The sequence below is a fragment of the Netta rufina genome (assembly GCF_964035555.1).
Source record: "Netta rufina genome assembly, chromosome: 1".
NCBI classification, from domain to species: Eukaryota; Metazoa; Chordata; class Aves; order Anseriformes; family Anatidae; genus Netta; species Netta rufina.
In genome coordinates, this window is record NC_140123.1 from 163,284,223 (window position 1) to 163,302,786 (window position 18,564).

General features: G+C 42.6%; 1 protein-coding gene across 1 annotated transcript in view; it reads right to left on the reverse strand.

The window, feature by feature from the left end:
- Positions 1 to 18,564, reverse strand: part of GRIN2B (glutamate ionotropic receptor NMDA type subunit 2B) — a gene marked incomplete at both ends in the record, with an annotated part of 162,036 nt that overhangs the window by 108,757 nt on the left and 34,715 nt on the right. The window contains one exon of the mRNA XM_084291018.1: positions 4,178 to 4,776. Coding sequence (XP_084147144.1) covers positions 4,178 to 4,776 — 599 coding nt within the window. The remainder of the gene's footprint in view (positions 1 to 4,177; positions 4,777 to 18,564) is intronic.

Sequence of the window (18,564 nt, forward strand, 5' to 3'; positions counted from 1 at the left end):
ACATCCACCTCTGCCCACTCACTCCTTAGCAGCCATGGTGAAAGGAGAATAGAAGAGTTTTGCAGAATGCCTAGAAGGTTAGCAACTCCACTTGGAAGGGCTAAGAGGGAAGAACTCCAAATCTGAGCATCTCTCCAGAGGAAAACCCTGTTAGAAACTCCTTCCCAACCTCTGAAATCTTCTTGCTTGGCAGAGCAGAGTAGAAGCACAGTGATTTGCTGAATGGAGGGGAGAAGATCAGCCATCAAGATAACTATAAGCTTTGTGGACTGGAATATTCAAATCAGATCACTTTCTGGGACAATGGAGGAATAAATAAACGGATACCTATTAAAAACAAAACAAAGAATTAAAGAGCGCAATTGAACTGGAAAACAGCATGTGGATAGTTAGACTCCAACTGATCACCTAAGCCTATTATTAACATAAATTGAGATATATCCCTCACAGAGTAAAACTTGCTCAAGAATCCTTCAAAAAGAAAAATAACAATACTTGTAGAATGAACCTTCCTTAATGTATCACACTCTTACTAGTTAGTGGAGTTATCTTGCCAGCAGGTTCTTTTCTAGGACAGAATTTACAATGTTCAATGGTCAAGATCACACTTCTGCAGTTCCAGTCTAACACAAAGGAGTATCAGCTTCAAGATAGACAAGAAACAGTTGCTATGAGACCATTATTAATATGAGAAGATGCACACCAAACACCTACAGTGGTGAGAAATGGCATTTAGATAACAGTCCATCTCAATTTATTTATTTTTTTGTGCTTGCAGACATACCTCAAGGAAAGCTTTGTTAACCCAAGCACTTGCAAAAACAAACAAAAGTGCCAATGAAAGAAGGGGCGAAAACATAGAGAAATTGAGTTTTCTTTCTGAATTTCAGCAACATTTGGTCCAATTCCTCCTCAATCCATTATGAACCCATAGAGCAGGACCATTTGATTTTAGTTGTATCCAGAACTATTGAATGTTAAGGAAAAAAAAAAAAAGAATAAAAGAAAAAAAATGTAACAAATTATTAGGGTTCAAAAGCAGATCTTGGGAAATGACTAATTCACAGTGTTAGTGTATAATGTGCCCAGCTGAACTAAATTACACATTTTTTTTAGTTGTATGTGTCACTCTCCAAAGAACAAAATGGGAAAATTCTTTTATTGTACTGACTCCTAGCTATGGATTTGAAGCAAATCAGACCTCTTTGGATTAGTTTCAAGAGTTTCTGAAACACCAGCTACGTGGTGATGTATTATCTGAGGTCACACACACTTTGCAGTCTCCCCAGACATCAAGCCCACGTACATACATTTCTCTATTCTGTGTAGGCATGTGGAGGGGGAACTGTAAGTTGCAGATGGCTGAATATAGTATTGCCAGGTCTGGGGCAGGACTATAATTAGTTTTCCAGAACCTTCATTCCAGTCCAAAGTATATCAAGAGAGGTTTAAAGCTTAGGATATAGTGAATTCCAGTGGTTCAACATGACTTGAAGGTATGAACACAGATTATAACCATTAACTTCTGTGGAACTTGGTTCAGGGGGTGAGGTGAACTTATACCTTCAAGCTAGCTTCTTCCCACTTCCTTCTCCCTCTCGTCTGCTTTTCCTCCTGCCCAGATTCAGGCTGTGAGGCTGAGCTTGAAGCTCAGCACATTTTGATTGAAACTTTGGATTTGTAAAAGCAAAAGCTAATTTTGGACACCATTAGCTTTTATATGCCAAAAGGTGCCTGAAAGTAATTTCATTTAAAAAGAAGACCAAGCACACAACCTACTAGAGGTCACACTGTTTAACCACCTCACTCAGAAGTATCAATGGGGTGGAAACATTTGCAGGAGGCAGAACCCCCAGCCTGGCAGAGCACAGGTCAGCGCTGTGCGAGGCAAAGCGAGTATTTGCACGGTGATCACAGAAGCAACCGCAACACAGTGTAATGATTTCTGAGCTAGTTCAGGTGCCTGCAGCAATCTAAGCACTGGCAGAATGGAGCTTGGCATGGACTAATTGACTCTGTTTCTCAGAGAGACTGATGTCAGTACCCAAACTAAGTTGGGTATATCTACACGTATCTGCAGTCATTGCTGTGAATGTTATACCCCAAGTAGACAAGGGAGAAGGAACAGAATGATTTGGGCCATGAAGGTGAGAAGAAATATAATTCTTTCAAAAGTGACAAGAGCTGCTTTAGTGTGGGGTGCCCAGGCTTCGGGGCATATCTACGCTGCACAACAGTGCTGTCATAGTTAGAGACTCAAGAGTCCCTGAGCCAGTGCCTCCTATCCAATGCAAAGGAGTGCTATGCAGAATCTGATGACTGCTCACAGAAGCATAGCTATACGGGTGTGATATTATGCACAGGCTAATTAGTAGAAGGTCTCTGCAGAACACAGCATCACACAGCAGGGGACAACATTTTTTTTTTCTAAAAAAATGCTGAAAAGTCACAACACAACTCCCCTCCAAAATCCCTATCCATTTGGAAAGGTTAAAAGCATCCTGCCTTTATGCTACTTCTGAAAACTTTGTATATATTAAATATATTCTCCCTGTTTAATTATTCCAGGGATGACTCAATGGAGCAGCACGAAACACCCCTTTCCACTAAGCCTAACTGGGAAGGAATTCAATAAAAATATTGGGCACCTTCGGTGATCCAAGACTTGCAGACAACAAAAAGAGTGAAATACGGAAAGAGGAAATCAAGGCAATGAGACCTGGTAATATGTCAATGGATCACAGAGACGAAGAACAAATAGCAGACAGAGTCATGGGCAATCTAATGGGTAAAAAAGGAGACTTCTTTCAATCCACAACTTTCAGGCAACGCAAAATCACGTTCTGCTTTTTTGTCCACCAGTCCCTCTATTTTCCTAGTACAGTTTACAGCAAGAGGTCACAGCACAGAAACCAATCCATCACATTTACACTACTACATGATTCACGGAACAAATGAATAAAGATGCTGCACTCTCTGTGGCCACGACTCTCAACAGCTACTACCTGGATTCCCCATATCCTACTGCAAAGGAACTGACATGCCCAAGGATTTTATATGTAAAACACTGGAGAATGACAGCTGAGCAGGTCAGGGGACATCTGGCTAATTGCAGATATCACCTCCCCCAACTCTTCCCATGTCTAATTATCTGGGTTGCTTAGCTACACACTCAAATTCTAGCTGGGACAAAAAAGGAAGATCTAGTAATCAGAGGCTGTTCCATCGCATGCTTCCTCTGTGGCCTCGAGCAGACATCTTAGCACTGTTTCTTCATAAAATTTGAATCTGAATTAGACAAAGATGATTAATTCAAATAGGTTTTAATAGGTTTTCCTTTTTTTTTTTTTAATATCCTTTGCCATCTATAAAACTCCCAGTCCTGATGGAGGTGCTTAAGTTCTCTATGTAATGTGCATAGAGAATGAGACATAAAACGGCAAGAGGACACTGGCCAATGAGATGCCAATGAGCAGGATGCACAAGTCCATCTTCTTTGAGTATACTGGATGCCTAAGGCACCTGAGGACTTTAAAAGCTTTAAGGATTAAGCAGGAGCACACCAGAGTTCTTGACCCTAGCTCTTTTTACAGCTTTAGTTCTCCAGACCACTCTGCACTTCCTTCTCTCCTGTGATTGAAGGGTAATGGGCAGTAAGACACTCAGTACACAGACAACAAGTGCCATGAAAATATCCCAGGTAGGTCACACAACCATCACCTCTAAAGGACACATGTTCATGTATTATTGGTGCCTGGAACAGAACCTGGGGCCTTCTAGATTTAAATACAAAAATCCCCACTGCCTGCAGCAAGAATCCACCTGACACTTACAGACTCATTTGTGCAAAGACTCTCCAAGAAGTTCAGCACTGTTATGGAAACAAACCTGTTATGCATCAAGGGGCACGCCCAAAATTTGCATTATGCCTTCGTAGTGCCTTTGTCTTGTGTTGGCTTCCTCTTCATGTGGTGTGGCTGCTTTCAAACAGGATAACAGTACTGGCATTCAGGACTTAGAGCAAAGCAAGCCCCACCATTAGCACAGCTCCCTTTGCCCAGGTTCTAGCCAACACAACCCACTGATCCAGTGCACCATGTCCTAGTAAAATTATTCTAGTGGGCAGAGGTCCTTTGTGACCCCTCTTTTGTAAGGCTAGGCCAGCCCTCTCCCTTACCTGTTGAGCATGTTTGACTGGTAAATCCTTTTCTCCTGGGTGTTGTAACAGCTGCTCTTGGGCTCAGGGATGAAGCTGTGTTCAGACAGCATATCAGAAGCAGCCGTGGTGATTATGGCTATTCCATCCCTCACTCTGGCAGGAAGACCGTAGTCCCATTCATCATATGAGACAGAGATGAGCCCAGTGGGGAACTCGGATGGCACTGTGTCTGTATCCCCTGCCACCAGGCTGGGCACGATCCACGTGTAACCATAGCCTGTCAGACCCACAGAGTTGGCCACCTCAAAAATGTAGGTGGCCTCTTCCTTGGTACAGTAGAGGAGGATAACAGGGCTTTGGAGCTTCTTGAGCTGGTTTTGGATCTTTGAGTCCCCATCATCCAGGGACATGTCCAAGAGGAGGACCTCCTCCAGTTCCCAACCCACAAAGCTGTGTTCAATGGTACTGCGGATCTTGTTCACAAAGTCCTGGTAACCAGGGAAGTAAGTTGTGACAATGGAGAAGATGTACCAGTCATATTCTTCCATGATGTTGAGCATGACAGAAGCTTGCTGTTCTATTGATGGGCCAAACTGGAAGAACATGGATGACTCATCCTAGAATAGAAAGCCAAAGAGAAAAAGAGAAAGAGAAAACAAGAATAGGTCAAAGGAAATATACAACATTGCTAGTCAACCCATTGAGCATGTAGAGGGAGGCATGCAGTCAGAATCTTACACTTCATGTCTTGGTCAGAGTCTAAGGATTTTTAACAAAGTGAAGCAAGTGAAAAGGAAGTAAAAGCCTTTTTATGACCAGCTGTCCTTAATTTATTTTTAAAGGCAGGTTGCTGAAATTACTTAAAGGTTTCAAATGTTAGGCGTGATTCTAACAGACAGGGAACAAGTGGTGCACAAGTGAGGCCAGAAAGAGATATGCAAAGTATGCCATATTTGCAGAAATTAACAGCTTTAATCCCAGGATTATCACAACCATATACATAGGATAAACAAGGTACATGTTAATTACAAATACATAACCACATATATAGGATAAACAGCTCTGATTTTGATTTTCGGACAGTCACTCTAGTCTGAATATCCAGACTGAAATATACCTAGAGTAGGAAGAACCATTGGACAGAAATAGATCTGAGAACCTCTATTGCAAGTTCCTCTCAGAGCAAGCAGTAACACAAGGTACTATGACTCTGAAGACTCAGTCTTAGAACAATATAAAACCTACTAAAATTGAAATAGAATTCTAAACCATCAAGGTTTTGTTTATACCATGTTTTAGAGAAATGTTAGCTTAATATTTCTCTTGCTATTGCCTCCATATCCTTCCACCATGCCATGTTCATCTTTGCAAGAATCAGAACATGCACTTTTTTTATAACTCCCAAGACTATAAAAGGGTTATATACAGATCTCATCTCTTCAATGGCATAATGCAAGCATTCTTTGTCCTGAGATTTCACAAGATACCAGGCTTTCAATTTTTAACAGATTTGGTAAAATCCAAATCCCACTTTTGCATGGTTCCTGATGGAAAGGGTTGGAAAGGCGCTTCCCAATATGTTATCCTATAAACTGATCTCCACCTTTTAAAGTCAACTGCAGATTCCCACTGACTCCTGTAGAATAGGATTTAATCACAAAGGAAGAAGAAAAAAAAAAAAAAAAGCAAAGAAACAAACAAAAAAATCAGAATTAAGGTTATCTTTACACAGAAATTCATATTAAGATAACAAAATCCAATCACTACTTTTAGGAATAAGATAGCAGCTCTGCCTTCTCTCAGTCAGCCAGAAGAGTTGAACCAGAGATCCAGAACAAGGTAGTCAGGAGTTTTAGATCTGGGGGAACTCATTGTGAAAATGCCCCAAAGCATTACCTCAAGACATTCACATTTAGAACAGCTCTCTACCAAATTCACTCTCCAACAGTTTAGCAGGTAGAGATGGTTTTCAGCAAGGGTGACAGTTAATCAGACATCCATCCATTGTTTTTGTCATGTTTTTTATTAATTATTGTCATTTTCTCTATTGGCAAAACATGCCATTGCTCAGCAACTCCAGGAAAAAAATCTCTGATCTTGTAACCAGCCTTCAGCTGTTTATCTTCCCTGAACTCCCTGTGGGTCACAACCTATACCAAAGAGTTCTTGTTCCCAGATCCCAGTGCCTTTCCTATGAGGTTGTGAAAGTACTTTTAGGCTGCTCTTTGCTCACTGGAAAAATAAATGTACACAAAAAAGAAAAAAGAAAAAAAAAAAAAAAAAAGAAAAGAAAAAGCAAATTGGAGATGAGACAAGACAATAAATAAATATATAAATAAAAGGAACAGCAACTGAGCCTCACAATCTGTGGAAAAGAGCTCGTATTTTCTAATCATTGGAATTCACCCCTTCTCCTACAATTGCACTCAGGAAAAAAAAATACTCTTTCAATGAAAAGATATGCTTTATCTTTGAAGCTTGTGGATAAAATCAGGAAAGCCAGATGAAAGATTAAACAGCTGTCACGGCACCTGCCTGATATTGAAAACAGCCTGAACAAGCATCTCCAATACCCTTCATTGCACTGCGCCTTTGAAAGCCACCTGTAGCAAACTGAATGCTACAGTGTGAACACTCAGCTTTACCATAACATAAGAATGCAAGACACCCACAGTGGTAACTAGCATTTATTTATATATTAAATTCAACAAAAAACTTTTCTATTCTTATGCATAAGAATCTCTGCACTGAATGCGTGTTTCCAGTTTCTAGTAGAGTGTCTAAGAGTTGAAGGACCTGGCTACTGAATTATGGGAAGATTGAACACACGGGATCTTGAATTCTTTTCTGAATAAAATATTGGGTGCTTTCTTCAGTGACAAAGAGGGGACATGAGGTGGTAAATCCACTAGCATGTCAAGGCTGTGGAGACACATTCACATATAGTAGTTACTAGACATGGTAGGGAAGTGCCCTACCACATCTAGTAACTACGAGGGTTCTGCCGTCATTGCTGTGATTCAAAACGCAGTCAGATGCTCCAACTAAAGCATGTGCTGGCAGTTCATTCCACATAAGTGCACAGCACAGTTGAAAGAAATTCAGTCCCAAAGGCTCAGGCAGAAAATTCAGCACTCCTTACTAACCATAGCATATCAGAACATCAAAAATCAATACACCAAATAGATAGCTTTACCACAATCCAGCTAAACAATTCCTCTCCATCAAGAAACATATGCATCTGTCCTTAAAGAGCATCGACCACTTGGCTGTGCATGTAATAATTGCTCTTGAGCAACTGCTTGCATTTTTATTACAGAAGCAGCAAGAAGAGGCAACTTATATTCAAAATGTGAGCATTAAGGAGGTGCAAGCCAGACCAGCTTGCACCTTGGCAAGATGTTTCTTGGCACTTAATCACCCCAATAGTTGGGTAGTCAAATGTTCTTCATTCTCTAACCAACTCAGCACTCAGAAAAAAAAAGAGGGGTGAGGGAAGAAGGACAGACAACAGTGTGGAAGAAAGTGTCCCTCTCATAATAAATCAGGAGAATTGCTGATGGAGCTGGATGAGAATCTCAGTGAGTGCCTTTTAGGGTATAGAAAACCAAGTAAGAAATATTCCTGAGAGCCACAGTTTCCTTATTTTTGACCACACCTGATGGATAGCCAAGGAAAAAGAGAAAACGCTGAACTGACGGAGAACCACAGAGTTATCAGAGGTGGAATTTGACCTCACTGTGGTGCTACAATGAGAGACTAGATTAGGAGGCAGATCCAAGTTTTTTACCTACAGGTTCATTAGTGTTTTATTAGTCTAAAACCAGAAAGAAGTATCTTACCCCTCCAGATATTAAAGACTTCTATAAACACTGCAAGCTCCTATTTTTCTCCTGCAGAAATTTCATATTCCACCCTCCCCTTTTTCACCCTGGAAGAGCCAAAATATGGTTCAACATCGCCACTGGGAGACAGATTTAAGTTTGGGATTGGGACGGGTTGAGTTAGAAGGAGATGTCCCTCACACTGCACATACAGAGGTTAAAAACAATCCTCTGGCTACATTAGAAAAGCTTGTCTTTCTTCTACAGCCCTCCACCTGTAAGCCTGGGCTCCCCCATAGCTAACTGCTGCAAGATGCTGTAAGATGCAGTGGAGGTGTCCCTCACCCAGTCTGGAGGAAGAGAGACTCCATTACAGGATCTCAGTCCTCCAGAGATCCTACTACTCCCCCACCATAACCCAGCAAGGTCAGGGATCTGTGGTTTGCAGAGCTGAGCTGGAGGTGGAGCCAATCGACTGACACAGCACCACTCCCCAGCTGACAGATGGCTTCCCACAGAAAATCTGCTCGGAGTTTACCGATGCTGGGACAAGTATTGCCTCCCCCTCCAGCATGTTTAACCCCTCAGAGAAGGAGGCTGGATTGCACGTGGTGAGGGAGCAAAGGCATGCACACTGAGGACTCCTCTTTGAGAAAGGTGCCTAGGTGGATGGAGATGGGTGTGGTGCAAGATTCAGGAAATGACCAAGTATTATTGCCAGTGCTTCTAAATTGTCAAATGCCTTCTGTCCCTGAAGGGTAGACCCATGTAGATGCTGCACTGGGGGCCAGATGTGACCCCCACCCCGGACCTGGGATGATAGCCCCTGACAAGGCTCTTGAAGGAGCCCTCCTGCAGCTACACCAGTTGAAACCAATCTCTGCTGTTTAGCAAACCATTTACCTCTGCTGTGGCAGAAGAGGTCCCCAGGGTGCTTTTCTCACAAGTTCTTTCCTAACAGCCTCTCTGGATTCCCAAGACAAGCAAAAACAATTACTGCCTTGCAAACAACATCTTACTGTTGAGAGCAAAACGGCTTCGCAGCATGGGGCAATCTTGAGAACATCCCATCCCTAAAACAAAGGAATGTAGGATCCCCAAAACCAGTTGCAGTGAGCCAGTCATCTTGAGGAACTAGAGAGCCTTCCACTAAGATATAGCTGCTGATTTAGGAAGTAAGAAGATTGGCATTTTATGTTTCCTTCTAAGGTTCCTCTGTGTAGATTATTCAAATATAATCTGGCAGTGTGTGTATCATGCTGAGCTGACATAATGGCTGAGCCTCAAACAGATCTTTAGTACTGCTAGCAAGTTACTTAGTATCAGTGCAAGTGCCAGAGCCCACAAGGCCCAGGTGTGTCAAGTTATACACAAGGATTAAGTGTGTGAGGAGTGAGTCAAGAGCATATTTTTGCAAAATGCCCTCAGCTGCTATCTTTGCACAGGTGCAAGAGAAATACAGATTGTTCTGCTCTGGGAGTGGTTCCTTTTCATTAGGCTTTTGGAAGTATCAGTATACCTCATACCCATTTACCAATGTATTAAAACACCTGTGCTGCCATAATTTAGTGACTGGGATGTGTCCTTCCCATCTTTTCCAGTGCTCTGGTTTGCAAAGGGGATTCTGTAAGATCTTCATGATTTTGGGCCACTATACCTTCTCAAAGCCTTGTTGTCACTTTCCTGATTTAGAAGAAAAGTTGTGTGTCTTTAGTACTGTCTTGATTTGCAAAATTCCTCTATGACCTACAGACAAATCACATGGGGCTCCCTCTTGTACAGACTTCAGCCCTACCTACCACAGATTTTATGGAGGCAAAAAGGAGTGAGCAAGCACCAAACAACTTCAGGGAAAACACAGACCTTAATTTCCCTACCTATGTATTTCTTTTCTTCAAAACTGAGACACCACTGTGTACCTATTTGTCACAGTCCTGGTGGGATACCTGATTCAGAAGGAGTTTTATTGTTCATGATGGAAAATGCCACAACAGTTCAAGGTCTTATAATTAAATTTTCTATATTTCTGAGTCCATTTATTATAACAAATCTGACAGGAAATCAGGATCTTTGTTGCTTAAGTGTTCATTTACTGCTGTTTATTCTTACCACAAATGCATCACTGCTTCTGGCTAGCCTGGAGCCAGAATCTTCTGCCTGTTTGTTTTTCCTCCCCACGTTTAATTTTTTTATTTAGTTTTCAACAACTCAATACAATAAAACTCTGTTTTTAAGATTACCCTACTGCCTCTTTCTGTTTGAGTACTCTTCTTGAGTGCTTGCACTAGGGAGCATGAGAATATAGTGGCACTACAGCCCTAGCACAATGTCCCCGTGGTGGAACTGGGGACTAGAACAGTGTCTCTGCATCCATCACATACACACATTTCCACAAAAACACACATTTGCAGCAAAGCCTACTCAAAATAAGGCTGGACTGTGTCATTTGTTAATGACACTCTTTCTAGCTGATACTATTCAGTAGGATTTCAAAACTCTCCTATCTTGCTACAGTAGGTTCCCTGGGTTATTACTGATTTTGGCTTGCACAGCAGGTGGAGCAGATGACCTCTTGCAGTCCCCTCCCAGTGCTCTGATTCTCTGATGAGCAAATCATTCTTAGTGTAAATCTTCAGAGCTGCCCTGGGCACATGCTGTCATTGGGAAGTTCAAGTTTGTTAGGTGCAGAAATGTGGTTGACATAACTATATTTATCAGTTCCCTCACTTGTTTTAGTAATAACTATTGAATGTATTGGCCTTATTTGACAGAAGGTCACATCTCAAAGATGATAGTCACAGAGAAATTGTTACAAATATTCATATATGACTGAGAGACATGTTTCAACGTCTCCACTGAGCGAAAGGCAAGCAGAACTCAAGACACCATCAGCATGGCCATTGGGCACACATGGCACAAGACAAGCCAACACACCAAGGGACATCATAAGAGACAGGAAGGAAAACGGAGGTTGTCACAGCTGGAAATGGAGTGTTTCGGGCACATACAATACAAAGCCAGAGGAAAACAGGACTCATTCTTTCCACTGTTCACACAGTTTGAAACTTGTCATAGCAGAAACAAAGCCCAGACATACATGGTACCAGGTGGCTTTGACAGGATAAATACTGTACAGAACCATTAACACTGTGACAAATTAGTAGAGGGCAGTAAGACCCCTCTTTTACAGGCCAGCATTTTGCTGTCTTTCTGGTCCCTGCTGTAGTGCACCCAAGTAGACAAGAAAGGTCTGCAGCAGTCAGAATAGTTGTTGACTCTCTAAGTCTTCTCTGGAAGTAACCATCACTGGTGGCTGCTGCGAATAATTGTGATAAGGAATCTAGAGTTTCCAGTCTAGCTCAGTTTTGTTACCCTGATAAAGGGTAACAAAGGAACCAAGATTCACATGTACGGTGATATTAACTAGACACTTAAGTATCAGCATATACACAGCCTCCAGTTGTGGTTTGGGCATTAATCTCTGTGTAGCAATGAAACTGATTTGTTGCAGAGCTTTAGCCCAGGGGCAACTGTGTAAGCACTCTAGCACCAAGGAGCTCCTGAGAGTCATAATGAAAAGGTCTTTGATTAAAGATGACTCAAGGGCTGAAAACAGCTAAGAGATTTCCGGTTTCCACTTAAGAGTCTGCAGAAATCATTCGTCCGAAGCATTTTGCAACAGAGGAAACAAGAGACACCCTAGATTTTGTTATCTTGATCTTTGGAATGTTTCACTACCACATGCATTTAATGAACAAAATGAAAGAGTCAAACACATCTGGACCATTGTCCAGTGGAATCCTGAGGAAACACCAAAGGTTGTTTGCAACAAACACCAAAGGTGAGGGGTCCACCAGCTGTGAACTTCATAAGCAATCACTGGTGAAAGCAGACTAATATACGATGGTATGTCATACCAGCTTCTCAGAGCATCACATATGGATGCCAGCATTTTTCCGCATTGGGGAAATGTCAGTTAGCAAGCTGCCAAGATAAACAATTTTCACATCAGGTATATTGCATTTCCATTTTCACCTCCGTATGTGTGTGCTTCCTTGTTTGATGAGCTTACATATAACGGATTAAGCCACTGGTCACTCTGGGTAGATTCCCCTGTCAGGTGCCATGTTATACCACACTGGCAATCTAGGCAGTCCCAGCTCAGACAAACCCACTGACTGGGATCCTGACAGGGTGAGCCCAAAACAATTAGAGGAAAGCCAGACTGCCCCATTATTCATCCACTCAATTACATCATGGTGTTTGCCCAGGGATTCTTTTCTGGCTGTCTTATCCTCCAGTCTAGGGACTAAATTTTGACTGTAAGCTGAATGGCATGTCATTGGTTTAGCCATATCAATCAACAGCAGCCATAAAACTCTCCAGCACTCTTTAAAAAAGTCCAGTCACAGTATCTGGCAAGATGTCATTGAATAAATTTTGCAAATCAACTATCCAGGATGAAATACTATTTCTTTTTATCATTTCTAAATTAACTGCTCTTCCATTTCATCAAATATTCCTTTGGTCTTTTATTAAAAGCAAACCTGATTATAAGCTGAATGTCCAAAGGTTCACAGAGTCTATTTAGATAAGCTCTGGAAGTTCAGCATTGTGTCCGATGCCATCTGAGCCTCCCAGGAGCTGAAGATCTCCTCTCACTGTAGCCCAGCTGTGTACTGTATCCAGGGACTGTCTGTGAAGCACCTCATTCCCCTTCTCAGCCACAAAGTAGTGATACCTTCCTTCCTCTCAAATTCTACATTGCTTATTAAAACAGTAACCTTTTGTGGGAAAAGCTGTTGGTTCCTGTGTGTCCTACTATATGGTACCAACAGTCCTGATGATGCGAAGGTCTGCTCAGCCTTTATGGACAGAGTGAAGTTGGCTGTGCCCATGCTCCAAGCTGGCCAGACCACGGCCGAAGTAGAGTCATCAATTTAAGGTAATGTTGTATTAAGACTGAATCTTTTCTCAGAAACTGTCCTTGTTAACCAGTTTAGACTGCTTTTAATGTTATGATATAGCTATATACCCTTTGGATCAGAGATAGCTTCCCTCAGTTAGATCAGAGTACAGTATGTGCAAGCAGCTGAAGGCAAAGCCTGTGTACATGTGTCCTCCGCTTTCCTTAGCTAAGGAGCAGTAAAAAATTTCAGCCTTTAAAAAATAAGAAAATAAAACTTAAAATGGGAATGTTCTCTAGCAAGGGGACAAGAACAACAGCAGAGGTCTGACTAGATTACAGACACTCTAGATTTCCCATTGCCCCACACCTAGCTGCCTCTTCTCTAAGAGGGTCATAATCAAGGCTCTAAATGCAAAAAGAAAAAAAAAAAAAAAAAAGAAGAAAAAAAAAAAAAAGTTCCAGCCTTCACCGCCTTGGTTCCAGTTCAGAACTAGTGTTTCCCTGGCAACCACGCACACGTAATACAGCCGTGGCCATAAGCTCCTTAGAGCTGGTGCTGGCAGCCACAAAGGATGGCACCGCATTGCTCCCTGCAGTACTGCACGGGGTATGGCACATCCCACTGGTGTCGTGGCTGTCACAGCTGGGGCTGGGCATTGTTACCCACATCCACCCACCCTGGATCTTCTGTCAGCCTTCTGGGACTGCAGAGATGAGGAGAGGGCCTGACAAGCTACCCATCTGGCAGAAGGGTAGAAAGGGAGGTAGCACCTGCAAGGACTGCCTTGGGGATGGTCACCTATGTGGTTGGTTCTTCACAGTCTTTGAGGTAGGAAAACGGGTCATTTCTGAGGCTCCTTGGAGGTAGGGTCTTGGGTGTGATAGTATCCCTTCTCTTTTCTTCTTGCCTCACTCTAACCTGGATCAGCAGGAAAAACTGTTGATCCCTCTCAAAAGGGACAAAGGCCACCCAACACCTTCACTTCTCCCCACCAGAGAGAGGGTGAAGGATGTGATCCAAGGCTTCTGAGGCAGAAGGAGACTGCAGGATTCTGTATTCAAACCCAAATCTACAGACAAGAAAAGGCATTGCCTCTTCTTGCAGAAACCAAGATTTCCCTTCATCCTTATGCCCACCCAGGCTTCCTTCTCCACAGTAGCTCCTGACTCCCTCTATGCTCCTTGGCACTGTTTTCCTGCGTGGTGGGAGAGGAACATATGGAGCATATACACTGCCGTCTTTGCTTCACTTTATTCATACACTGTTTATACCCACGAATTCAGTCGCAGAAATACAGCAAGGTTTATTCGGTTAGCCCGGGTCACTGGCTTCCTGCCTGAAGGTTGCCTCATGATTCAGAAAGAAGTGAGGCTGGAGTCCCAGCCTGTCTTTTCTCCTCTTGAGCCTGAGAGTAAACACTCAGCCATTTCATATAGCATTCTGAGACTGCAAGGATCTACCCTATCTTCACTGCATGCTCCAAATTAGATCCTATCACTTTGGTAAGGAGGTGCTGCTTGCTCAGAGTACACCTCCTCCCTGCCCTGAACTCTCCCAAACATGACTCACCCCGGCTCACTCCAACCTGTGTGTTACAGCAGAGGCTGGGACGGGAGCAATGTCAAAGCCTAGCTGTGCACAGCAAAAAGGCCAGCTCCCTGTGGTATGCTTTAAGAGGACTTCTACCACCTTCCTTGCACTGCCTGGGCATAAAATGAAGAAACAGCACCCTGGTCCGTTCTTGCTCAGACACGCTTCTGGCAAGCAGCTGCCTCATTAGCGCACAATGTGCATGTCTGCACCAGGCAACAGGAGGTACACAAACCCTGAGCTGGCCTTAAGGCATCCATGCATTCGCATTGCATGGACACTACAGCACAGGCCCAGTATAGCTGCCATTTCAGAAGACCTAACTAGTTCAAATCCTGGCCTGCACTGCACCTGTGACACTCCTTCTGGCTTCAGATCTGGCTGGTGACTCTCAAAGCCTACGGAGAAGAACCAGAGGTGGATATCTGAACCATAGGGTCTGGACTCTGGATACAACCCCAGCTTTGGGAAGCTACCATATAACTGAAGTGTGTTACAAGAGTCCTTGGCTGAACAAGCAATAAGCAGTTCAATATGCAACCTCATTTGTCATGCCTGAAGGCCTGATCCCCATCAGAACAGGCTGCGGCCAAAGCTAGTTACCTCTCATGCTCCAGGATGGATGAAAGCATGGCAGTACCTGCCTTCTCCCTGTCCAGATCTCCTTCCTAGTCAACCAATGAGCAACACCTCTGTCAAAAAGCTGCTGTCTTGCCTGTCTTGCTCATCTAATTGATTCACAAAGTTTTAAACGATTATTGATTCTCCTCCTACCCACCGTGGAGACTTTGAGACCAATAAAGCACATGGAGTTATTTACACGGATATTAGAAAGGAAAGAAGCTCCCTCTTCAAATGTTCTTCTTGAGCTCCCATCTATTAAGTCTCGGAAACTCAATAGGAGGTTTCCTACAGCTTTACAGACAAAAACACTCGCAAATATCTGAAGTCCCCTGCATGTACACATGCCCATCCAAACATTTGCAGGATGTTCTGCCAAATTCACACCTGCTGAATTATTGCTTCCTATTATTTTGTTTTGGGATCATAGCTCTTTAGTTCCTTTTCTTTGCACTGATGATTAACAGCCATTTGCTATACCCCTTGCTGCTATGAGAGTAAGACAGAAATTATGGCAAACCTGCTATTCTAGGAAAAGCCATTTCCAAACTCCAATGAATTGAATTTTGTTGTTGGTAAAAGAGTGGATCACAGGAGACCTGCAGAGGTAAAGCTTGCAATCTTCCCACAGTTCCAGAAACATTTCATATTCATAGTTGGTACAGTGACTGGTGCTGGAAGGACTATAATACCCATCTCCATGATCTAAGTAGATGAACATTTACACTCCTCATAGCCTGATGAAGAGGATTTAGGGGAGGGAATCAGTCAGTCTGACTTTGCAATAAGGATGTGATAAGTTTCAGTCCTGCATTTCTCTTCAACTGAGCAACAAAAGTCTGTGAGCTCGTTTTTAGTCAGCTTAGCTCTGTGCCAGAGTACATGTAATTGAATATGCTGTTTTTTTCTATACTTACCTGCATATTAATAGAAGGTGCCATCTATATATTCGTTGTGCCCTTGACATAACTTAAAAGCAGCAGCATAATAAATAAGATGTTCTTTTTGTACTTGAATTCAAGTTTTTCTATCTATATTAGGTTTTATATTTTTTTAAACAAAACCCAAGGCTGAGCTTGAACTGCCACATCTTTTTCAAGATCACACATGCACATGAAGCACTGAGATTTCTGTTGAGGATCGGCAGGGCAGAGAAAGGGATTGACAGAGCAGCAAAAGAATTTGCCTCTGCTGGCCATTAATAGTAAGAGTAACAAAAGCACCTGTGAGAATGAAAGCCAGGGTGAGGCATGTAAGGTATAGAAATAACTCTTTGACTGACTCAAAGGCAAAGCCAATGCATCTTGTTTTTCTGTATCTCCCGTTGTCTTTCCTCTTTCTTAACTACACACTCCAGCACAACAGGGGAGTGGGAAGTAGATGGAAGCCTCAGCAGGAGCTACCATAAGCCAGGGAGAAACGAGCTATTCAGTCTGAACATTGCCCTGCCAGGGCTCGTGATAAAAGATGGACAAATAAAGATATGAGAAGGGAAAGAAAAAGCCACATCCAGCACTGCACCTCCTGCAAGCGAAGTCGTTGGCTGTGATGCTTTGTCTTTTCTTTCCACTTTGTCTCACTCTGTCTCATTATTTCCTGTCGTCCTCTACACTGCTGCCTCCGGGTTCTTTAGTGAATGCAGGTAGAGAGAGAGAGAGAGAGAGAGAGAGAGAGACATGGACATGCACAATGGCTCAAGGTAGGCAAATTGCCTCATCTCCAATGTGCCAGTTCCACTCCAACTCAGGCTGGCAGAGCCTGTAGTGGATTAGCATCTGACAATGATCCCTATGAAATGAGGTGATGGTGCAGTCCAGCCTTTCTGAAGATTAGCGTCTACATCACCACACATGCGTTCAGAGTTAATTAAGCCTCTGGTTAGTGCTCTCAGAGAGAAGCCAAGGATTATACAGGCTGCTTCACTACACAGCCCTGGTCACATCCCTGTGGAAGAGAACTCACATACCTTCAAATTATGGGGGAAAGGAACAGAAACATGCTTTTAACAGATCTTATTCTTCCCAAAAAAGTAATGCCCTTCAGGACTCATCTTTCATGGAGGCAAGTAGTTATCTAGTTGATATATACCAGGAAGATCTGGGTTTAAAAAAAATAAAAAACAAAACAAAACAATAACAACAACAACAACAAAAAAAACTATCTTTCCTTTAGACAGGTCAGAAAAACCAATACATGTGGGAAGAGAATAGCCACAGAAAGGTCTATTTCAGAGTGCAGCTAAGCAATTCTGGAAGCTGACAGAAAGTCATCAGTCTGGTCATCTAGCTTTAGGGTTATCTTTTATATATATATATATATATATATATATATATATATATATATATATATATATATATATACATTGTAGAAAGAAGTGCCTTTTCTCTTTTCCATGCAAAATATCTGAATATCTGACTCCTGAGAAGTATTCAGCTGAAAACCATTTCTTTCAAGTCTGGTGGCTAGTGTAAGACACCCTAACCTTTTCATTATCTCAAAAGATGCAGGATGTGTATATCCCTATACTGTGCATCCATCTGCACTGCATAGCAGCCTGCAGTGGTAGCTGTGTACATTTCATCTCAAACGACACCCTCTTCTTTTCTGTGCTAAGAGTAGAAGAAACAAAGTTGAAGAACTACGCACATTCATCATCTTGGCATTAGCACTCACCAAGACATGCAACCTTGCAGAGTGAATGAGTATACTGCGTAGGAGATATCAGCCCAGTGCTCAAAAGCTCATGTGGCGTCCAGCTGCTCTTGCTATGTTATCCAGTAACTTCTAAGGGCTGATAATAGATCTCTTTCTCCACTCATTCATCAGGCTAATCCCATTAACTTCAAAGCCACAGTATTCTCTCAAGGTGGAAGTGAGAGTATGGTCAGTCTCCTCATGCATGCAGCAGTAGGTTATGGATACAACCTCTGTATTTATCAGTGGCAAAACAAGGTAGATATCCCTCACTGCCCCTCCTTCCCATGGAATCTCTCTAATGTATCCCTAGGATGACCAAGGAAGGAAATGTAGCATTTTTATGTGTTTGCATTTTTTAAAACATACACACTTATCCATAAATAGATGGCTGAGGGTCCTAAATCCCCTTTATTACAGGGAGCTTTACGAAGGGTATGAGTTCCCTTTCAGCTGACCGCTGTGTGAGACTTTGCACAGCGAATTGCATATTTCCCAAATTCACTGCTATGCAGCAAGCAAATTCTTGGGTCCTCAGAAGACTTTCACTTCACTCCATAAGTACCAGCATGTCTGTTTCAGCAGAAACAAATCATACAAGCCCTCCAGGCCTTGAACTCAATCCTTCTCAGGGCTCCTCTACACAGGGCAGTTTACTTCCTTACAATTGTGTTTCTCAGACATCAGCAGAGGAAGCCCTTTGTACTCTAGGCACACTGACAGGAACATTTCAATAGCACACAGCAATGCTGTGCAATAGTTAAGC